General features: G+C 40.5%; 1 protein-coding gene across 1 annotated transcript in view; it reads left to right on the top strand.

Moving 5' to 3' along the window:
- The window catches only part of VKORC1L1 (vitamin K epoxide reductase complex subunit 1 like 1), a 58,390-nt gene extending 44,108 nt beyond the window's left edge, over positions 1-14,282 (top strand). Inside the window, exons 2-3 of the mRNA XM_032430695.1 lie at positions 9,996-10,105; positions 13,804-14,282. Of these exons, the coding sequence (XP_032286586.1) occupies positions 9,996-10,105; positions 13,804-14,030 (337 nt within the window). The 3' untranslated portion in view covers positions 14,031-14,282. The remainder of the gene's footprint in view (positions 1-9,995; positions 10,106-13,803) is intronic.
- Positions 14,283-18,890: the final 4,608 nt, after the last annotated feature.

The following is an 18,890-nucleotide window of genomic DNA, read 5'->3' as shown; positions in this document are numbered from 1 at the left end:
GTCACTTTTCTCTTTTTAGTTTATCCTATGGAAATAATGTAATTGCGGACCGACGCTTTGCACAATATATTCGTTTAATGTTGTATAATCATGAGAAGTAGAAATAGCCTGATGTTCACCAACAGTGATATATGCCATTAATTATAGTATGTCCGTAAAATAGAAAACAAAATGTTTAAGATCAAATGTAAAATGTTTTAATAAAGTATGCCAATGTTTGTGGAAGAAAAAAAAAGCTTTATATAAAGGCATGCTATATCCAAACCATTGGGCCTAGTAGATACAATGCTAGAGAGCAGAATGTCTTGTGTATACATGTCTACTTTTTTTTTGACGTTAAGCCACTACATAATTTTTTCCTTTTCTTTCTTTTTAGTTTTTTTTTTTTTAAAAGGTTTTTTATTTATTTGACAGAGAGAAAGACAGCCAGAGAGGGAACATAAGCAGGGGGAGTGGGAGAGGGAGAAGCAGGCTTCCCGCGGAGCAGGGAGCCCAATGTGGGGCTCGATCCCAGGACTCTGGGATCATGACCTGAGCCAAAGGCAGACGCTTAACGACTGAGCCACCCAGGCGCCCCTTTTCTTTCTTTTTAAAATTTAAATTCAATTAACCAACATACTGTACATCATTAGTTTCAGATGTAGTGTTCAATAATTCATCAGTTGCGTATAACACCCAGTGCTCATTACATCACGTGCCCTCCTTAATGCCCGTCACCCAGTTACCCCATCCCTCACCCATCTCCCCTCCAACAACCCTCAGTTTGTTTCCTAGAGTTAAGAGTCTCTCATGGTTTGTCTCCCACTCTGATTTCTTCCCATTTAGTTTTTCCTCCTTTCCCCTGTGATCCTCCGCACTATTTCTTATATTCCACATATGAGTGAAATCATCTGGTAATTATCTTTCTCTGATTGACTTATTTTGCTCAGCATAATTCCCTCCAGTTCCATCCACATCAATGTAAATGGCAAGATTTCATCCTTTTTGATGGCTGAGTAATACCCCACTGTGTGTGTGTGTGTGTGTGTGTGTGTGTGTGTGTGTGTGTGTATCACATCTTCTTTATCCAGTCATCTGTTGATGGACATCTGAAGCCACTACATAGTTATTCTTAACACAATTATTTCCCACAGCAGTGCTATGAATTGAGTACCTAATCATCTCCATTTTACAAATGAGGGGATTCAGAGTCCAAGGTTAAGTGACTTATCCAAAGTCACACAGCCTATTAATAACAGAACCAAGTTTGTCTGACTACAGAGCCCACACTCCTAGCACTGGGGCTCTGGGTATCTGTCAGGAAGCTGGTCCACAATGGGTAGACCTTTCCTTTGTGGAAATTACATACTTAGTATTTTTCTTGAACATGCCAAACATTTTGTCATATCTGGTTCATAATGCACCCAACCACCTTTGGAAACCAACTGAATTTTTATTTCTGTTTGTTGCAGCTTATTTAGATTGGTTTGTTTATTTGTTTTCGGTAAAATGAACTTCTCAGAGTTTTATAACAGTGCAGTTTAAAATGTTTGAATAGATTTTTTATCCCAATAGGCCATTACAAAATGCTCATACAATCTAAAATGAGAAAATTATTGAGGCTCCTGGGTGGTTTAGTCAGTTAAGCGTCTCACTCTTGATTTTGGCTCAGGTCATGATCTCAGGGTCCTGGGATTGAGCCCCCTGTTGGCCACTCTGCTCAGCGGGGAGTCTGCTTGTCTCCCACTCCCTCTGCCCCTCCCCCGGCTAGCATGTGCACTCTCTCCCCCTCTCTTTCAAATAAATAAATAAATAAATCTTTAAAAGTTTTAAAAAAATAAAATTAGAAAATTATAGGCAAAATATATGTCATAGATACTCCTTTCACTTACACTTGAGTTTAAATTTTTTTTTAAAGATCGTATTTATTTATTTGACAGAGAGAGACACAGCGAGAGAGGGAACACAAGCAGGGGGGGTGGGGGAGGGAGAAGCAGGTTCCACGGAGCAGGGAGCCCAACACAGGGCTCGATCCCAGGACCCTGGGATCATGACCTGAGCCGAAGGCAGACGCTTAATGACTGAGCCACCCAGGCGCCCCTTGAATTTAAATTTTTTAAAAAAAGGAAAGGAAAGAATTGTATAGAAGCAAGTAGCCAGATCTTAAATATTTAACAGATCTTAAATATTTGTAAGTGAAAGAAATATCTGTAAGTGGTAGGTATAAGCCAGCATCTCAACAAATTCTCAGAGTAAGGAAAATATCAGGGAAGCTCATATTGTTATTTACTTCCTTTCTTTATTAATTTTGTATTCCTGAATGTTTTAGTCATTATATTAGGGCCTTGTAGATATTCCATGAGCAAAGAAATTGCAGTAAAATTTAAATCTGGTTGAGGGGGAGAGAGTGGAGTTGGAAAGACATTAAGGTTTGTCATTAATTTAAATGTGATTGATGAACTTGATATAGCATCTTTTTTTGCTGCTGTCATAAAAGTAATATTTGGTCATTAAAGAAAATTTACAAAATACAACAACGTAGAAGGGGAAAAAAGTATCCTTATTAAACTCTTCAGCACCATTCAGAAACAGTTGATATTTGTGGTATTTATATTCTTCCTTAAAATAATTTTTCTTTTTTTTTTTTAAGATTTTATTTATTTGTCAGAGAGAGAGAGAGCACAAGCAGGGGGAGCAGCAGAGAGCACAGGCAGAGGGAGAAGCAGGCTCCCCGCTGAGCAAGGGGCCCGATGTGGGACTGGATCCCAGGACCTGGGATCATGACCTGAAGACAGACCCTTAACCGACTGAGCCACCCAGGCGTCCCCACAAATCTTTAACTGAGGTGAAATTTGTTCAAAATTAGCCATTTTATTTTTATTTTTATTTTTTTAATTTATTTGAGAGAGAGAGAGAGAGAGAGCGAGCACATGAGAGGGGGGAGGGTCAGAGGGAGAAGCAGACTCCCTGCCGAGCAGGGAGCCCGATGCGGGACTCGATCCCTGGACTCCAGGATCATGACCTGAGCCGAAGGCAGTCGCTTAACCAACTGAGCCACCCAGGCGCCCCAAAATTAGCCATTTTAAAGTGGACATTCAGCCTGTCGAGTACACTTACAGTGTTGTGCGGCCATCACTTCCATCTAGTTCCAAAGCATTTTTAAAAAATTATTTTTAAAGATTCATTTATTTATTTTTTAGAGAAAGCATGAGTGGGGGGAAGGGTCAAGGAAGAGGGAGAGAAGCAGACTCTCTACTGGGCATGGAGCCAGATGCAGGGCTCCATCCCAGGACCCTGAGGTCATGACCTGAGCCGAAATCAAGAGTTGGACGCTTAACTGACTGAGCCACCCAGGCGCCCCTCAAACCATTTTCATTACCCACAAAGGAGATACCATATGCATTAAGCCGTCGCTCCTCACTGCTCCCTCCCTAATCCCTGGCAACCACTAACCGATTTTCTGTCCCTGTGGATTTGCCTATTCTGGACATGTCATGAAAGTGGACTGATACAACATGTGACCTTCTGTGTCTGGCTTATTCCACTTACTAGCATAATGTTTTTGAGGTTCAGCCACATTGTAGCATGTATCAGTGCTTCATTCCTTTTTATGGCTGAATAATATTCTACTGCACGAATATACCATGTTTGTCTATCCATCAGTTGATGGACATTGAATTGTCTCCACCTTTTGGCTGTTGTGACTAATGCTATGAACAAGTACTTGTACTTGCTTGAATACCTGTTTTCAGATCTTTGGAATGTATACCTAGGAATGGAATTGCTGGCTTATCTGGTAATTCTATGTTTAACTTTTTGAGGAACCGCCAAATTGCTTTCCACAGTGGCTGCACCATTTTACCCACCAGCAATGTACAAGGATTCCAAGATCTCCATATCCTCACCGACATTTATTATTTTCCATTTTTTTAATGTTATGGCCATGAAATCTTTTAAAAATATATAACTATAATGCATATTATTTGATTATTTATTTTAAGGTTCCCCCTACTTTATCCCACCCCAATTTTTAAAAATTTTGTCTGAACTGTGATATATTTTATTGGGAAATTGGTTGAAAGCAGTGATTTTCGAACTACTTGATCTCAAGACTCCTTTATACTTTAATAATTATTGAGAACCCCAAGTTGATTTTATTTATGTGTGTTATATCTTTGGTATTTACTATATTAGAAATTAAAAACTAAGAAATTACTTAAATTATTTAAATGTGTTCATTCATTTAAAAATAATAGTAAACCCCATTACATGTTAACAAAATATTTTTATAAAAAATAACTTTTCCCAAACACACACACATGCACACACACACAAGAGTGAAATGAATGGCATTGTTTCTCTCACCACAAATCTCTTTAATGTCTGCTCAAATTGAAGACTGTTGGATTCTCATATCAACTCCTGCATTTCAGTCTATGGCACTATTACATGTCTCTCATGTAGCCTTTGGAAAACTTCCTCATACACTTAGGAGGGAATGAGTGAAAGAGGCAAATAATGTCTTAGATTTATCCTCAGGGACCTAGGAGACCAGAGTTGGAGAACTGTTGACTTTCACATTTGTTGTTTCTGGCAAAAATAGGAGTGTTTAGAAACCTTTGAATGATTTCTCATTCATACCATAGGGAAGTGGTGCTGGTTGTTTATGCCCCCAAATACAAAATATTCAAGGAAGTTATTATTTGGGTCAAAGATGAACCTACCCAAAGCAGTCTACACATTTAATGCAATCCCTATTAAAATACCCAGAGCATTTTTCACAGAAATAGAACAGACAATTCTAGGGGCGCCTGGGTGGCTCAGTCAGTTTAGTGCCCTAACTTTTGGTTTCAGCTTAGGTCATGATCTCAGGGTCATGAGAATCCAGCTCCATGTTAGGCTCTGAGTTCAACAGGGAATCTGCTTGGGATTCTCTCTCTCCCTCTCCCTCTGCCCCACCCCACCTCCCCTGTTTGCACTCTCTCTCAACTAAATAAATAAATCTTTTTTTAAAAAATCCTAAAATTTGTATGGAACCACAGAAGACCCCGAATAGCCAAAGCAATCTTGAAAAAGAGAAAACTGGAGGTATCACAATTCCAGACTTCAAGTTATATTACAAAGCTGTAATAACCAAAACAGTATGGTACTAGATTAGACACATAGATCAATGGAACAGAATAGAAAACCCAGAAATAAGCCCACAATTACACGGTCAGTCTTCCACAAAGGAAGAAAGCATATAAAATGGGGAAAAGTTTCTTCAAGAAATGGTGTTGGGAACACGGGACAGCTACCTGCAAAAGAATGAAACTGGACCACTTTCTAACACCATACACAAAAGTCAATTCAAAATGGGTTAAAGACCCAAATGTGACACCTGAAACCAAAACCTTAGAAGAGAACACAGGCAGTAATTTCTCTGACATTGGCTGTGGCAACATTTTTCTAGATCTGTCTTCTGAGGCAAGGGAAATAAAAGCAAAAAATAAACTATTGGGACTTCATCAAAATAAAAAGCTTCTGCACGCAAAGGAGTCAACAAAACTAAAAGGCAACCTACAGAATGAGAAGATATTTGCAAGTTATCTATCCAATAAATGGTTAGTATCCAAAATATATAAAGAACTTGGAAAATTCAACACCCAAGGAACAAATAATCCAATTAAAACCTGGGCAGAAGACATGAAGAGACATTTCTCCAAAGAAGACCTACAGATGGCCAACAGGTACATGAGGATGCTCATCATCAGTCATCAGGGGAATGCAAATCAAAACTACAACGAGAGATCACCTGACACCTGTCAGAATGGCTAAAACAAAAAACAAGAAACAACAACTTTGGGTGAGGGTGTGGGGAAAAAGGAACCTCTTGCACTGTTGGTGGGAATGCAAACTGGTGCAGCCACTCTGGAAAACAGTCTGGAGGTTCCTCAAAAAGTTAAAAATAGAACTACCCTGGGGCACGTGGGTGGCTCAGTAGGTTGAGCATCCGACTCTTGGTTTCAGCTCAGGTTATGATCCCGGGGTCCTGGGATCAAGCCTTGCATCAGGCTCCACGCTCAGGACAGAGTCTGCGTTCTCTGCTTCTCCCCCCACTCACGCAAGTGTGCACTCTGTCTCTCTTTCAAATTTTAAAATTTATTTTGAGAGAGAGCACGAGCAGAGTTAGGGGCAGAGAGAGAAGCAGACTCCCTGCTGAGCACGGAGCCTGATGCAGGGCTCAATCCCAGGACCCCAGGATCATGACCTGACCAAAGGCAGATGCTTTACTGACTGAGCCACTCAGGCACCCCTAAAAATCTTTTTAAAAAGATTAAAAAAAAAAAAAAAGAAGAACTACCCTATGATCCAGCAGTCGCACTACTGGGTATTTACCCAAAGAATACAAAAATACAAAAACTTTGGGTAAATACCCAGTAGTGGGATTGCTGGATCATAGTACCTCGCTAGCCAGGTGCTTGATGCTTGTGGTGAAGAAGAGTGTGGATTGATGAGAAGGAGCTAACAATTTAACTGGGGAGATGGAAGCACTCTATATGGAGTGTTTGTTTGATTGTTTATGAAAGTTACTTAAACTCTCCTTTCACACTATTGGGTAAGTATCCCAGAATTAGTGTACCAGGACTACTCAGATGTATCCAGGATTACTCAGGTGTTCCATTCATCAAAATTACAGGAAAGTTAAGATTTGTGCATTGAATGTATGTAAATTTTGCCTTAAAAAATAACAAAATAGGGGCATCTGGGTGGCTCAGTCGCTAAGTGTCTGCCTTCGGCTCAGGTCATGATCCCAGGGTCCTGGGATCGAGCCCCACATCGGGCTCCCTGCTCCTTGGGAGGCCTGCTTCTCCCTCTCCCAGTCCCCCTGCTTGTGTTCCCTCTCTCGCTGTGTCTCTCTGTGTCAAATAAATAAAATCTTAAAAAAAAAAGTAACAAAATAATCCTTGAGTGGTGAGTGGGTAGAGGTGGAAATGAAACAAGAAAGTTGCGATTTCGAAGCTGGGTGATAGTACATGAGGTTATTACACTGTTCTGTTAACTTTGTGCATATATATTTAAAGCTCCCCACAATGTTTTTTGTTGTTATTGTTTTTTGTTTGTTCGTTTGTTTTTTGGGCAGCAAAACAAGGTTTATTGACCGCTAGCAAAGCGATAGTACAAAGCTCCCAAGGACGGAGGGGTCCCAAAGGGGTTGCCTCACGTTTTTTTAAAGCAACATTCTAGTGTACCATACTAGAAAGTCATAAGATACTAGTATTCAGAAATCACCCCTGAAACTAATAATACACTATATGTTAAGAAATCAAGAAATAGCCATGTAAGCATATTATTTAAAAATGTGGAATTAATGGGCACCAGGGTGGCTCAGTCGGTTAAGCGTCTGCCTTCAGCTCAGGTCATGATCCCAGGGTCCTGGGATCGAGCCCCGCATCGGGCTCCCTGCTCCGTGGGAAGCCTGCTTCTCCCTCTCCCACTCCCCGTTTGTGTTTCCTCTCTCGCTGTGTCTCTCTCTGTCAAATAAATAAAATCTTTAAAAAAATAAAAAATAAAATAAAATGTGGAATTAAATAGGGAAAAAAGGTTAAAAGATAGCATAATGGTTGTCTCGGGGGGGGGGCAGAACTGTGTGTGGAGAGGGCTGAAGCACGGGATGTCTATTTTGTAAGACTGTCGGTGTTATTTGATTTTTAAACCTTATGCATGTATTACTTAGATAAAACGGTATTTTCTGTGGATTTCTGCATTGTTTTCAAGGAAAATATCAACATAATCCTGTGTGAATAATTAGACACAGACTAGTGCTTGGAATATATAAAAATTCTTTTTGCCCATGATGATTTTGGCAGTATGCCCAATGACTTCCATTGCCAAAGGTGGTGATTTACATTTGAATTCCTACTTCAGATGAGCAGGGCTCGGAAGTTTGATTGCATATAGTTTCTTCCTGTGTGCTCCTGCCCTCCTGCAGTTTGTTTTTTACACAATAGTTAAGAGTGATCATAAATAAGCTTATATTACTCGCCTATTTAAAAGCCACTGAATATCTTCCCATTGCAATTAGAATAAAATTCAAGCTCTTTATCATGGCCTACAAAAGGCCATAAATGCTATAAACGATTGGGTGTTTGCCATTCTTCCCTAATCACTGTGTCAGCCTTGATGGCCTTCTTGCACACTCATCGCTCATTCCTGCCTCAGGGCCTTTGTACTTGCAATTCCTCAAGAGATTGACTGCTTTTCATCATTCAGGATTTAATTCAAAATGTCGTTCCTGAAAAAGGCCATCTCTGACCATCTAGCTAGACTAGCTCCCTCCACCCCTTCTCCTTCTAGAGCAATAGTAAAGTGTGGTCCTCAGACCAGGAGCATGAGCTGGGAGCATTTGGTTTGGTTTGGTTTGGTTTGGAAATGCAGAGTCTTAGGTCCTACCACAGACCTGCTAAAGGAAAACCTGGATTTTAATGAGACCCCAAGATGATTGTGTGCATTTTTAAATTTTCAGAAGCTCTGGTCTAGAATGACTCTGCCCTCACCTTTCCTGCATATCTGTTAATAGTTTCATCCATTTCTGAAAGTAACTTTGTCATTTGTTTACATGTTCACTGCTTCTCCTCCCTAAATTGAATAAAATCTCCACAAGGGGCACCACATTTTCTGATTTGTTCACTCCTGTATTCCAGCACTTGACCCATTATCTGCACTTAGAACGTGCACAATTATTTGATGTGTAAAAGAATGCACAAATCTGATGGAGATTATTTTGTGTTCCTCAAAGTGTATAACTCTGTACAATAAAAATCTTCAGGACTCTCACTCGCTTGTAAAATTGGGGTTACTCTTCCCTCTCAATATCATTATGAAGAGGTTTCACTCTTTCTTGGACACTACTATTAAACTCGTGTGACAAATAAAGAATCACTTATTTATCCTTGTTTTCAAGTAGTTTGTTTTCCAAACCAAAGTTTAGGTTTTATTGAGTGCTTCACTACGGACTTAAAACCATGACTGGTGTTTTCTTTCTTATTTTTGAAAAGCATTCTCATTCAGAGTTAAAGTTATTTTCAAAGGTTTTCATCCAAAGTAAATGTTAGATATTTGAGTCAAATTTTATTAAATCTGAAATAATCTTTTTTAAAAACAGGAAAATAAGATTCTGAAAATGTTAAGTGCAGAATTTGAATTTAAACTGCAAATAAAAACTGATGGAGCAAATTGTGTATCAGTTTTTTACTCTTGAGGTATGATTCTAGGAAGGACCTATAGTTTCTGATACTGTTCTGTGTTTAAAAATATGTTCCTAAGATATGTTTCCTATTGCATATCCTGGTGAAATTTGTCAGGAAGCAACATTTCAGTCCACATACTTTGTGATTTTATTTATTTACTTACTTAGTTACTTATTTGTGTGTGTGAGAGAGCGTGAGCAGGGGGAGGCGACTCTGTGCTGAGTGGGGAGTAGGACGCAGGGCTTGATCCCATGACCCATGAGATCATGACCTGAGCCGAAACCAGGAGTCATATGCTTCACTGACTGAGCCACCCAGGTGCCCCTCACTCCACACACTCTGAATGAAGAAATAAGGCAGCTTAAGTCAGTGGCTTTCAGCTGGGGGAGATTTTGCCCCCTGGGGACAATTGGCAATGGCTGGAGACATTCTCGCTTGTCACAACTGGTTGGGGAATACCACTCGCATCTAGTGGGTAGAGCCCAGGGATACTGCTAACACCCTGTAATGCACTGAACAGCCCCCAACTGCAAAGAATTCTTTAGCCCAAAATGTCAGTGGTGCTCCTGGGAAGGGACTGACTTAAATTGAGAGAGCCCTTCCTCTGCAAATACTAATGCCATCAGAAAAAGAATACTTTGATCCTATCTTTCGGATAAGAGAATATATAGAAACAGGCAACTTGGAGATTTAGCTGGGTATATTGGCATGGCATTCTCAGACAATTTTACATTTTTAAAAATAGAAAGACTCAAAATGGGGTTACTGGTTTTCCTTATTTTACAGATGGGGTCGAGGATTTGGTCTTTTGGGTTCCATTTTTGGAAAGGATGGTGTATTAAACCAGCCAAACAGTGTCTTTGGACTTATATTTTATATACTACAGTTATTACTTGGTAAGTATTTATACAGCAATACAAAAATAAGTTTGTTTTGTTATATTCCCTTTAGTACTTTGTGTCTTTGCCCTGTCTTTGCCTTTATAGTAAATAAAAGCATGTTAATGATAGAACCACTAGTTTGTAGCACGTTTTTCTGTTGTGAAAATTCGGTTCACTGAGATTTTGATGATGCTAATGCTGAATTTGGTATCTGTTGGTGTTTAATCAGGGATAGCAGCGTCCCATAGTGTCCAGAAAAACCAGTCCTGTTCAGGGAACTTACTATTCCAAACAGTCTTCCCCAGAAAATTTTTTTCCTTATTAATTTATATACTGTAGGGTTACTTAAACGTATTATGCCCTGAGAGAATATTAACAGCAAGCAGTGCGTGTAATTCCATCACCTTTACACACCTGCTGTGTCCATTGTCTTCTGTTCTTTTCACTTAACTTTATGTGAATTCTTTCATGTTGTTTCCTCTCTTCGGTGTTCTGTTATTGTTGATATCAAGGTTTCAAGTTTTTGTGTTCTAAATAACACTGCAGTGATCAATTTTGTTTACAGTGCCCTTCACACACACCTCCCTCTTTGGATTAGTTCTGCAAAATAAATTTCCAAACACTGGGTGAATGAGCCAAAACACATAAATTTTTTTAATGGACTTTAATACGTATTACCAAACTACTTTCCCCTCAATTGTCCGGCTTCCCTAAAGCTTCACGCATCTTCATATTTTAAAAGTGTTTTCTGTAAAATTTCTAATTTAATAGTTACAAATCCCCATCATTTTATTTTAATTTTCCTGCATTGTCCCTTTTGTCATTGGGATCCTGATAATAGTCCATTTTCGTATTTGTTACATTTTACCCATTCTTTATCCTTTTTTATGTTAGTTTGGTGAATTTTGATTGTACAGAAGTTTTTTATACTTTATTAGAGTTAAATCCAGCCATTTTTGACCTTTGGTTTCCATTGTTAATATTTTACCCCATTACCTACCAGCTCTTCTGTGCTCTTCTGCCTAGCTGAAGTTGATTTGTTACGAGGTAAATTGTGAATCTAAATTTTTCTAAATACTCCTATCAGGTGTACCCAGTTCCATATCCTGTAGAAATACAAAAATACGCACAAGGATATTCATAGCAGTATAGTTTAAAATAGCAAAAAATTGGAAGTAGCTTAGCAAAACATAATGGTTGAATAAATTAGGTTACATCCATATTAGAAGATCTTTTGGAAAGATCAAGACATAATTTGGTGAAAAAAGCAAATTGTAGTATAATAGGTATAAGAGAAGTATTTAAATATGTATTTAAATATGTATCTAAATACATATAAGTATGTAAATATGCATTTACATATATATATATGTAAATGCATAGAAGAGGGTCCAGTGGTTGGGGGCCAGGGGTCAGACTTTTATTTTTTATTCCATTTATTTGTTCTGTTTGGATTTCTAAAGAAGAATATAATGTATTAGCCGAAATTAAAATAGCCTAAGAAACGCTTTTGATTATGTTAATTTTTGGAGATAGAGATGGAACAAATTTCCATTTATAATATTTAATTTGTGAATTTCCTTATATATAGATTTTAAATGGTGTGTATCCTGTGTATTTTTTCTGTGCACATTTTGTGTGTCCACATGAGGCATTTTCAATGTCAGGAGGCACATGGAAGGCGGCACACGTGAACTCATCTCACACAGTTTGCCAGAGCACATCGTCTTCACTGCCTTCTAAGTTGTTTGAGATGCAGCATTTTTAATTTAATTTTTCCATAGGTAATACTTTCACGAGTTCAAGAGTAAAAAAATATAAAATGCTATCCAGCAAAAAGCCTGCCCTGACCTTTGCCCCCCTCTGCCCACTTCCTGCTGCCGTTCGTCCCCAGCTGGTAGCTGTGTGTTGCAGGACTTTCCTTAGGCAAGTACAAGAAAGTCCAAGCCTGTCATCTTCATCTTCCTCCTTTTTAAAATATAAAAGGCAGATGCTGTACATACTGTCCTACATACTCTTTTTTCTTTTCTGCTCGACTAACTCATCGTGGTGATATTTCCATAGCAGTCCATTGTCTTCATTCTTCACAGCTGCAGAATGTTCCACTGCTTGATCGAACCCTCGTTTATTTAGTCCCAGCACCTTGTAAATCCCACTGGGAATTGTACCCCCAGCCACCAGCCCCATTACATCAGGACAGGATGGGTGCAAGAGTATTTAATAGCCAGGATTTATGGAGCATTCGAAGGACTTTATACCTATTAGCTCACTCACTCATTCATTCATTCATTCATTTATTAAGTAAGCTCTAGGCCCGACGTGGGGCTTGAACTCACGACCCAGAGATCCAGAGTCACGTGCTGTACTGGCTGAGCCAGCCGGGTGCCCCACCTGGTAGCTCTTTTAATTCACACATTAGTATTAGGAGGGAAAATGATTATAATCTCAAGGAAAAGAGTGGCATGGAGAAAGTAAATAACTTGTCCATATCATTTTGAAACCAACTCTCTTAGTCAAATTCACGTGACAGCATTAATTTTTGAAGGCGTAGATATTTAGGACAGGGCCAGCCAGAAGACCGTTCAGGACGTTACCTACGAGTGAGCGCGGCTGGTGCATTCAGTCTTCATGCGCACGAGCAGGTGGCCGGTCGGGTTTGCCCGTCCCCGGCACAAGGAATCCAGCGTTATGGCAGCCTTGAGGAGCCTTAGGAAAGGTCATACGCTAGAATGACCGGTCCTGGGAGCAAGTCCGGCCTTTGGGGCCCGACTGTAGCCCGCAGGCAGCTTCTTGTCAACAGGCAGTGGGGATTTCAGCTCCTTAATTAACCTCTTCAAACCTCCCGCCACCGATTATTATTTTTTCCTGTTTCTGTTCTCCTTGTCCATTAGTTGTTGGAAGGGAGGGTAGTTTAACAGGCTCTGCTGTCTCCTCTGTCCTTGAGAGTAAGAGCACGCGTTCTCCCGACTGCCGGCTGCAGGAAATTACATAACCGTACATGTGACAATGTGGGCATCCCTGAGCCCCGGTTCAGCGCACGGAACGGCCTCTCTTCTTGATCTGCTTTGACCCACATGTGGCCCAACTGGCCAAACGTGGTTTCCGTTACCTTCCCGGGTGAGCCCTTCCTGAAATGTTTATTGCAAGTTTTTTCCTTCTTCAGCAGCATATTGGTACAATCATCTTTGTATGATTTTTGGAAAATTTGACCTAAGCATTGTGGATTTTTGAAAAATCTGACTAAACAAAAGGCAGATTTTCCCGCCCACAGATGGGGAGCCTGCGGTGAGAAGGCCAGGGGAAGTGCGGCCTGCTTGGGAGAGAAGGCTCTGGGCCTCACGCTCCTTTCTCCATTGGGAGCGATGAGGCTGTCGATTTTCCAGATGAGCTTCACGCAGGATGGGATTGTACGACTGCGTATTTTCTTTGCGTGACTTAACTAAGTAAGGCTAGTTTATGGTGTAAGTAATATTTCACCTAGAATACTGACAGATACTGACAAATCAAAAACACTGCAGCTGGTATTCTGTGTGCAAAGTCAACCTGCATAATCTTAACAAAACAGGCCAGTCGTTTTTGTTCCCAGATTTCATCGCATGTGTCAGCAGTCAGCAGTCCAGCACCGCGCCGAGTCACAGAATGCCAGCGTTTCCCGCAGAGACTCTGTCTCCGTTGTCGAGGCCTGACTGAGCCGGTGTCTCTTTCTCTTGCAGGCATGACAGCAAGCGCAGTTGCAGCTTTAATCCTCATGACATCCTCCATCGTGTCTGTGGTCGGGTCTCTGTACCTGGCCTACATTCTGTACTTTGTGCTGAAGGAGTTTTGCATCATCTGCGTCATCACATATGTGCTGAACTTCATTCTTCTTATCATCAACTACAAACGACTAGTTTACTTGAATGAGGCCTGGAAACGGCAGCTGCAGCCTAAGCAGGACTGACAGCCGGACGAACTCTGAACTGACAGTCGGAAAGTCCCCTTTTCCATTAAGTTTATTTTGCAGCAGTTTTTTGTTTGTTTGTTTGTTTTTTAATTCTTTACAACAGACACTTTCCCTAAGAATCTTAAACTGATTTTTTAAAATCCTGTAAATTAGAAGGGGCCCTAGCTATTTTCTGTGTCAATCTTCATTTTAAATATGGCTACAAAAAAAAAAAAAAAAAAAGAAAGAAAAAAGGATATGCCGAGCCAATCAAAGACAAGCTTTAACTTTACTTTGAAGATGTTTCTGAAATAATAAAATGTAGCCCTAGCCCCCTGCCCTTGATTGTAAAGTGAGCAACCATTGCTAGTAATTCTCTAATGTGTATAAATTCAATTTCAGGTATAACAAATGTGATCATGACATGAAAATATTTTAGAATAGATACTGTATTAAATATTGCCATGTTTACAATATGTAATATGTTTTTAGCCGATGGATTTAAACATATAGATTCAACTAGAATCCATTTATGTGATATTTGTAAATAAAGGTAGACCTATTGGATCCATCCCTGCAGAACTTACTGTACAGTTTAGTTGAAGTGTAGCAATGAAGAATTGTCAGCCCAATGTTGACTGAAGAAATAGTGAAAGTAGTAAGTACAGAGCATCTTGTGAAAAGAACTGACAGCTGTGGGTTCAATACTGACAGCAAAAATAATAGGGTAGTTGGTTCCCTTTCATCTCCTTCCTCGGAAAGGAAGAAACTAAATTTGGACATTCAAGTCAAGCTTGCGTCTAGTCATAAAACTGGATCGATTATAACCTTACAAAATGTGTCATGTGACCAGACCTTCACGTCCAAGGCCTTCAGGACACCAAAGATGGGGAAATGGCTTAGATTTCTTTGGAGAAAAGCTGGAAACATTAATATGGCATTTTTAGGTAAAGTCTCTTACAGTAGCTGAATTTTCATGCAGATATTTTTCCTTAACATGGGTGCCAGTCGACCAAACAGTATTAGGACCTTGAAATAACCAGTATAAGCCCAGTTGCTCCAGAGTAGGATTGCTCTTGGGTAGCTCCGTAGTATGTCCTGTTTCATTCTGCACTAATTGGATGTCTAGTTTAATTGCTGTAGAGTCAGTATTAGATTTGTAAATTTTAGGGCTGACACGCTGCTCAGCTTGCTCCATCAGGAGTGGTGCAGGTAGAAATAGCTGAAGGTGAAGTACTCTAACGGTGTCGCTGCTCTTTCTAGAAACTACGCAAATGCCCAGGTTTTAAAGGTGATGTGAATAAACCCAAATGAAATTGCGACAGTATGTTTCCATGGTTAACACCTTCTATCAGAATGTTAAAAGTGCCTTCTGTCTTAAACCTCAAACCAAATATTTTGTGTGTTGAACTTGGGCAGAAGTGTCCTTCCTTCCTCTTACCATGAAGTAGAAAACCTGCATTATTCTCTGGAAGGGTTCTGTATGATCATTTTATTGCTTACACTGAGAAGTAGTAGCAATGTTTTTGCTTCCAGTTAGAGTCATCGTTGGGTTCCAGAGAGACCGGGAACTTCTGAGTGCTTCCCAAGCCTTCTTTCTGAAGGGAGGGGACAGGCTCTGCTCTGTAAGCCGTAATGTGTAGAGTCAGCAGCTTTCAGCAGCGTCCAACTAACTGTCCTAACTGATGCAATGTATTTTTCTGGCCCAAGGCAGGTGTAACATCTGAACTGTAATGAACTTTCAACCAGTTTTACCCAGTTTCGTAAAAGTCGAATTCGGATTTCCAGGCTTATGTTTTCCCATGAATGTGAATAGTCCAATGCCTGTTTTATTATGTATGTACTGTTCTTGTTTCTGTAGTGAATGAACTACAGAAAGCATTGGATTGGATGTCTGGTGTTGGTGGAGAAACAAGTCCCAACGTGGAAGAACTTGTCCAGTGAGGTCATCTCGTAGCAGCGCTTCCAGTCGTGCCAAGCAGCTTCCGGTTCTTTCTTCTAAGCTAGAGTGGAAATGGTTAACAGTGAAGACTTCTGGGGTATATATAACACCGGCTGTGCTAAATAAGTTCCTCGTGTCCCAATTTAAAAGGGTTTTTCATCATATTTTGTATCAATCAGCAGAGTATAGTTAAAGCTTGTCTTGATGTTGCATCCTTGGAAATGTCTTCAACTCTTATAGGATAAAATGTGAAAAATGTTCAGCCAGACCCTTCCAGGTTTTCCTTTGCTTTCCTAATAAGTCTTGGGGAGAACACCACTGTTTCAGTCGTACAAAATTTTTTGCCACGTTCCTGTGACCCCGGTAGAATTCGTACCTTTTTTCTCACTGAGCGATGAAGGCGTGCTGCCGGTATCTCAGTGGGCAACAGGACCCCGGGGGAAGAATTTAGTCTCCCCTCTCCATCCTGTCTTCCACCCCAAGAAGGAGAAGACACCGTGCTGTAGAATTTGAGGACTGTTATAACTACATTAGACTCAGTATTTAAAACACTGCACCATCACTAGCCACCAACACGGAAGAACAAAGTGGGGGAGGGGGAGGCTGGATGTCTGTTTCGTGCAGTAATTCCATGCTTCTTGGTTTGGGGAACGAGTCCCTTATTTACTTGGCAGTCATATCATTTGAAGAAATAAGCTGTGGTTAGATGACAAATTCTAGGTGGTTTGGTGGATTTCATTTCGGTTTTTCATTGCAGCTAGGTGCTTTCCACGAAGGTAAACTGGTGAACAACTCAGGTTTAACTAGCTGTGTGCCAGGAATTACTTCTACTTGATGTATGTCACCTCTCTTTAAATCCGTTACTTTTAAAGATGTTGAAAGCATTGACTATTTTCATACAGAGACAGAGATCTGTCGTTTGGTACGAGATCTTTGGACCCTACTCGGTAGGATATAGGACCAAGACTCCAGTGAAATTAAAACTGTTTGTTGGCTTTAGTTTGCTTGTATTTCATTTATAAGATTATCAGCAAAAGTGCGAAGTCATCTTCAGCGACTACTTCGTAACTGAGATTGGAACCACCGCTTGACATGAGTGAAAGCTGGCAAATCTTGTCTTGAAAGTTCGTGTTAGACAAATGCCAACAAGAAATCCACTTATCATTTTCGGTAACCTATTTGGGAAGGAATACCTAACGTGCAACCTTTGTCCTCGTGTGTTTTTCCCTAACACGCAAGCATTGGTGGAACATTTCTATTCAGACATTTTAGGCAGCACTTATGATTCCTAATCTGTGAGAACTCTCCCCTTCGATAAAACAGGAGGGGCAGGGGTGGGAATCCAGGCTACTTGGTTTTTTTGTTGTTGTTTTTTTTTAAACAAATGAGCCCAGAAAAGGTGAAATGTTTTGTTATAAAACTGTATTCAGCATGGCCTAAGTATTAGGTGTATGATCTGTAAGTATGTTCCATCAGAAATATTTATTACTAGTGCTTTAAGCTCCAGAGCAAACATTCATTTAAAGTGGAGTTCACTGGGCAGACTTCCCCCTTTACTATAGATAGAAATATTCTTTATCAGAGACTTAGGACCGTTTTGCTAACTGGTAAAAACAAATGTAAATATGTAAGAATGTTTATTTGTTGCACATAACTTTTTTGGTATAAAATAAATGTAGCCGTTACCGTGGAAGCTGTGCTGCTATCCTTCTTACGCTGAAGTCTCACAGTCCAAACAAGGCGCTGGGGTCAGTCCAGTCTTCCCATCAGCTACTCTGGAGGCTGACACTGGAACTTCCTTCCTACAGGTGTACTGAGCTGCCTCTTTTTCCCTTCCATTATTTGTAATTTATAGAAGACACATGCAGAATTCTTAGGAGATTGTAGTTCCTGGAATTTGCGTGCGCTTGTGATGTATGTGGTTGTCAGGAACGAATGAAAGAGGAGTTCCTGCTCGGGGGGGTGTAAGCACACGGGACGGGGCCGCTGACCTTGCCGCTGAGCTCGTGCCCACAGCTTTACTCTAGCTCCCCCTGAAGACTCCCCTCAGTCTCCTCAAAAGGTAACATCTGCAGGGAGGATGAATCCCTTTAAAATACAGTTCAGCCAGATTTTACTGAAGACAACACATGTATTCTGTGCTAGAACCTTACGACTTAGGAAGTGGAACTTACCGCTAACTTGTAAAACATTTAAGCGTGTGTGTTACGTTTAATTTTTTTTAATGTTTCGAGAATTATCTATCATTCCCAGACATTAAATGTAACGCAAAACTTGAAGCCTTCAAGGAACTGAAGTTCACTGGTCCCCAGAAACATGGACCCCCTAGAATCCCTCACCAACTACACTCAAATTTCTTAAAAGTGGTCTAAAGATGGCCACTAAAAGGAGGTTAAATTATCTTTACTGTTCCTTTCCTGGAGCTTGGAAAGGAAGGATCAAAATGGGTCCGTGTTGAGATGTGAGGTAGCAACCACAAGTGAAGTGAATCGAGTTCTGTATTAAGAACCACATTGGTTCATGGTCCTCCATTTGACTGGACACCAACAGGAGTCTTCTTCCAAAGCAGTGAGCTTTAAACCAGGATGGATACTGAAATCTTAGGAATAGTGTACCTGACTCGGCTGAATGGAGGCTGTGGAAGAGGAGGAGGAATGGTTCCACAGGGAAAGACCAAAGACCGTCCCCCAGGAGCAGGGCAGGTGGCCTCACCCAGAGGTACAAAGGCCCAGAGTACTTGTCTGTAGGCCCAGCCTGTTTAAAAAGGTCCCGTCACGTTCAATGGAGTCGGATGTGATGGGACCAGTGGGCCTTTAACACCCATCTGTCCACTTCTGTCGAGACTAGACTATGGCTGAGGCTGGAATCATGTCCTGGAAGAGTCGGCAACCTCTGAGCTCCCTTCTGATTCAGACACTCCTCAGCTCTTACCTTTC

The sequence above is a fragment of the Phoca vitulina genome, unplaced genomic scaffold (genome assembly GCF_004348235.1).
Source record: "Phoca vitulina isolate PV1807 unplaced genomic scaffold, GSC_HSeal_1.0 scaffold45, whole genome shotgun sequence".
Lineage (NCBI taxonomy): Eukaryota > Metazoa > Chordata > Mammalia > Carnivora > Phocidae > Phoca > Phoca vitulina.
This window is presented reverse-complemented; position numbering and strand designations above follow the sequence as displayed.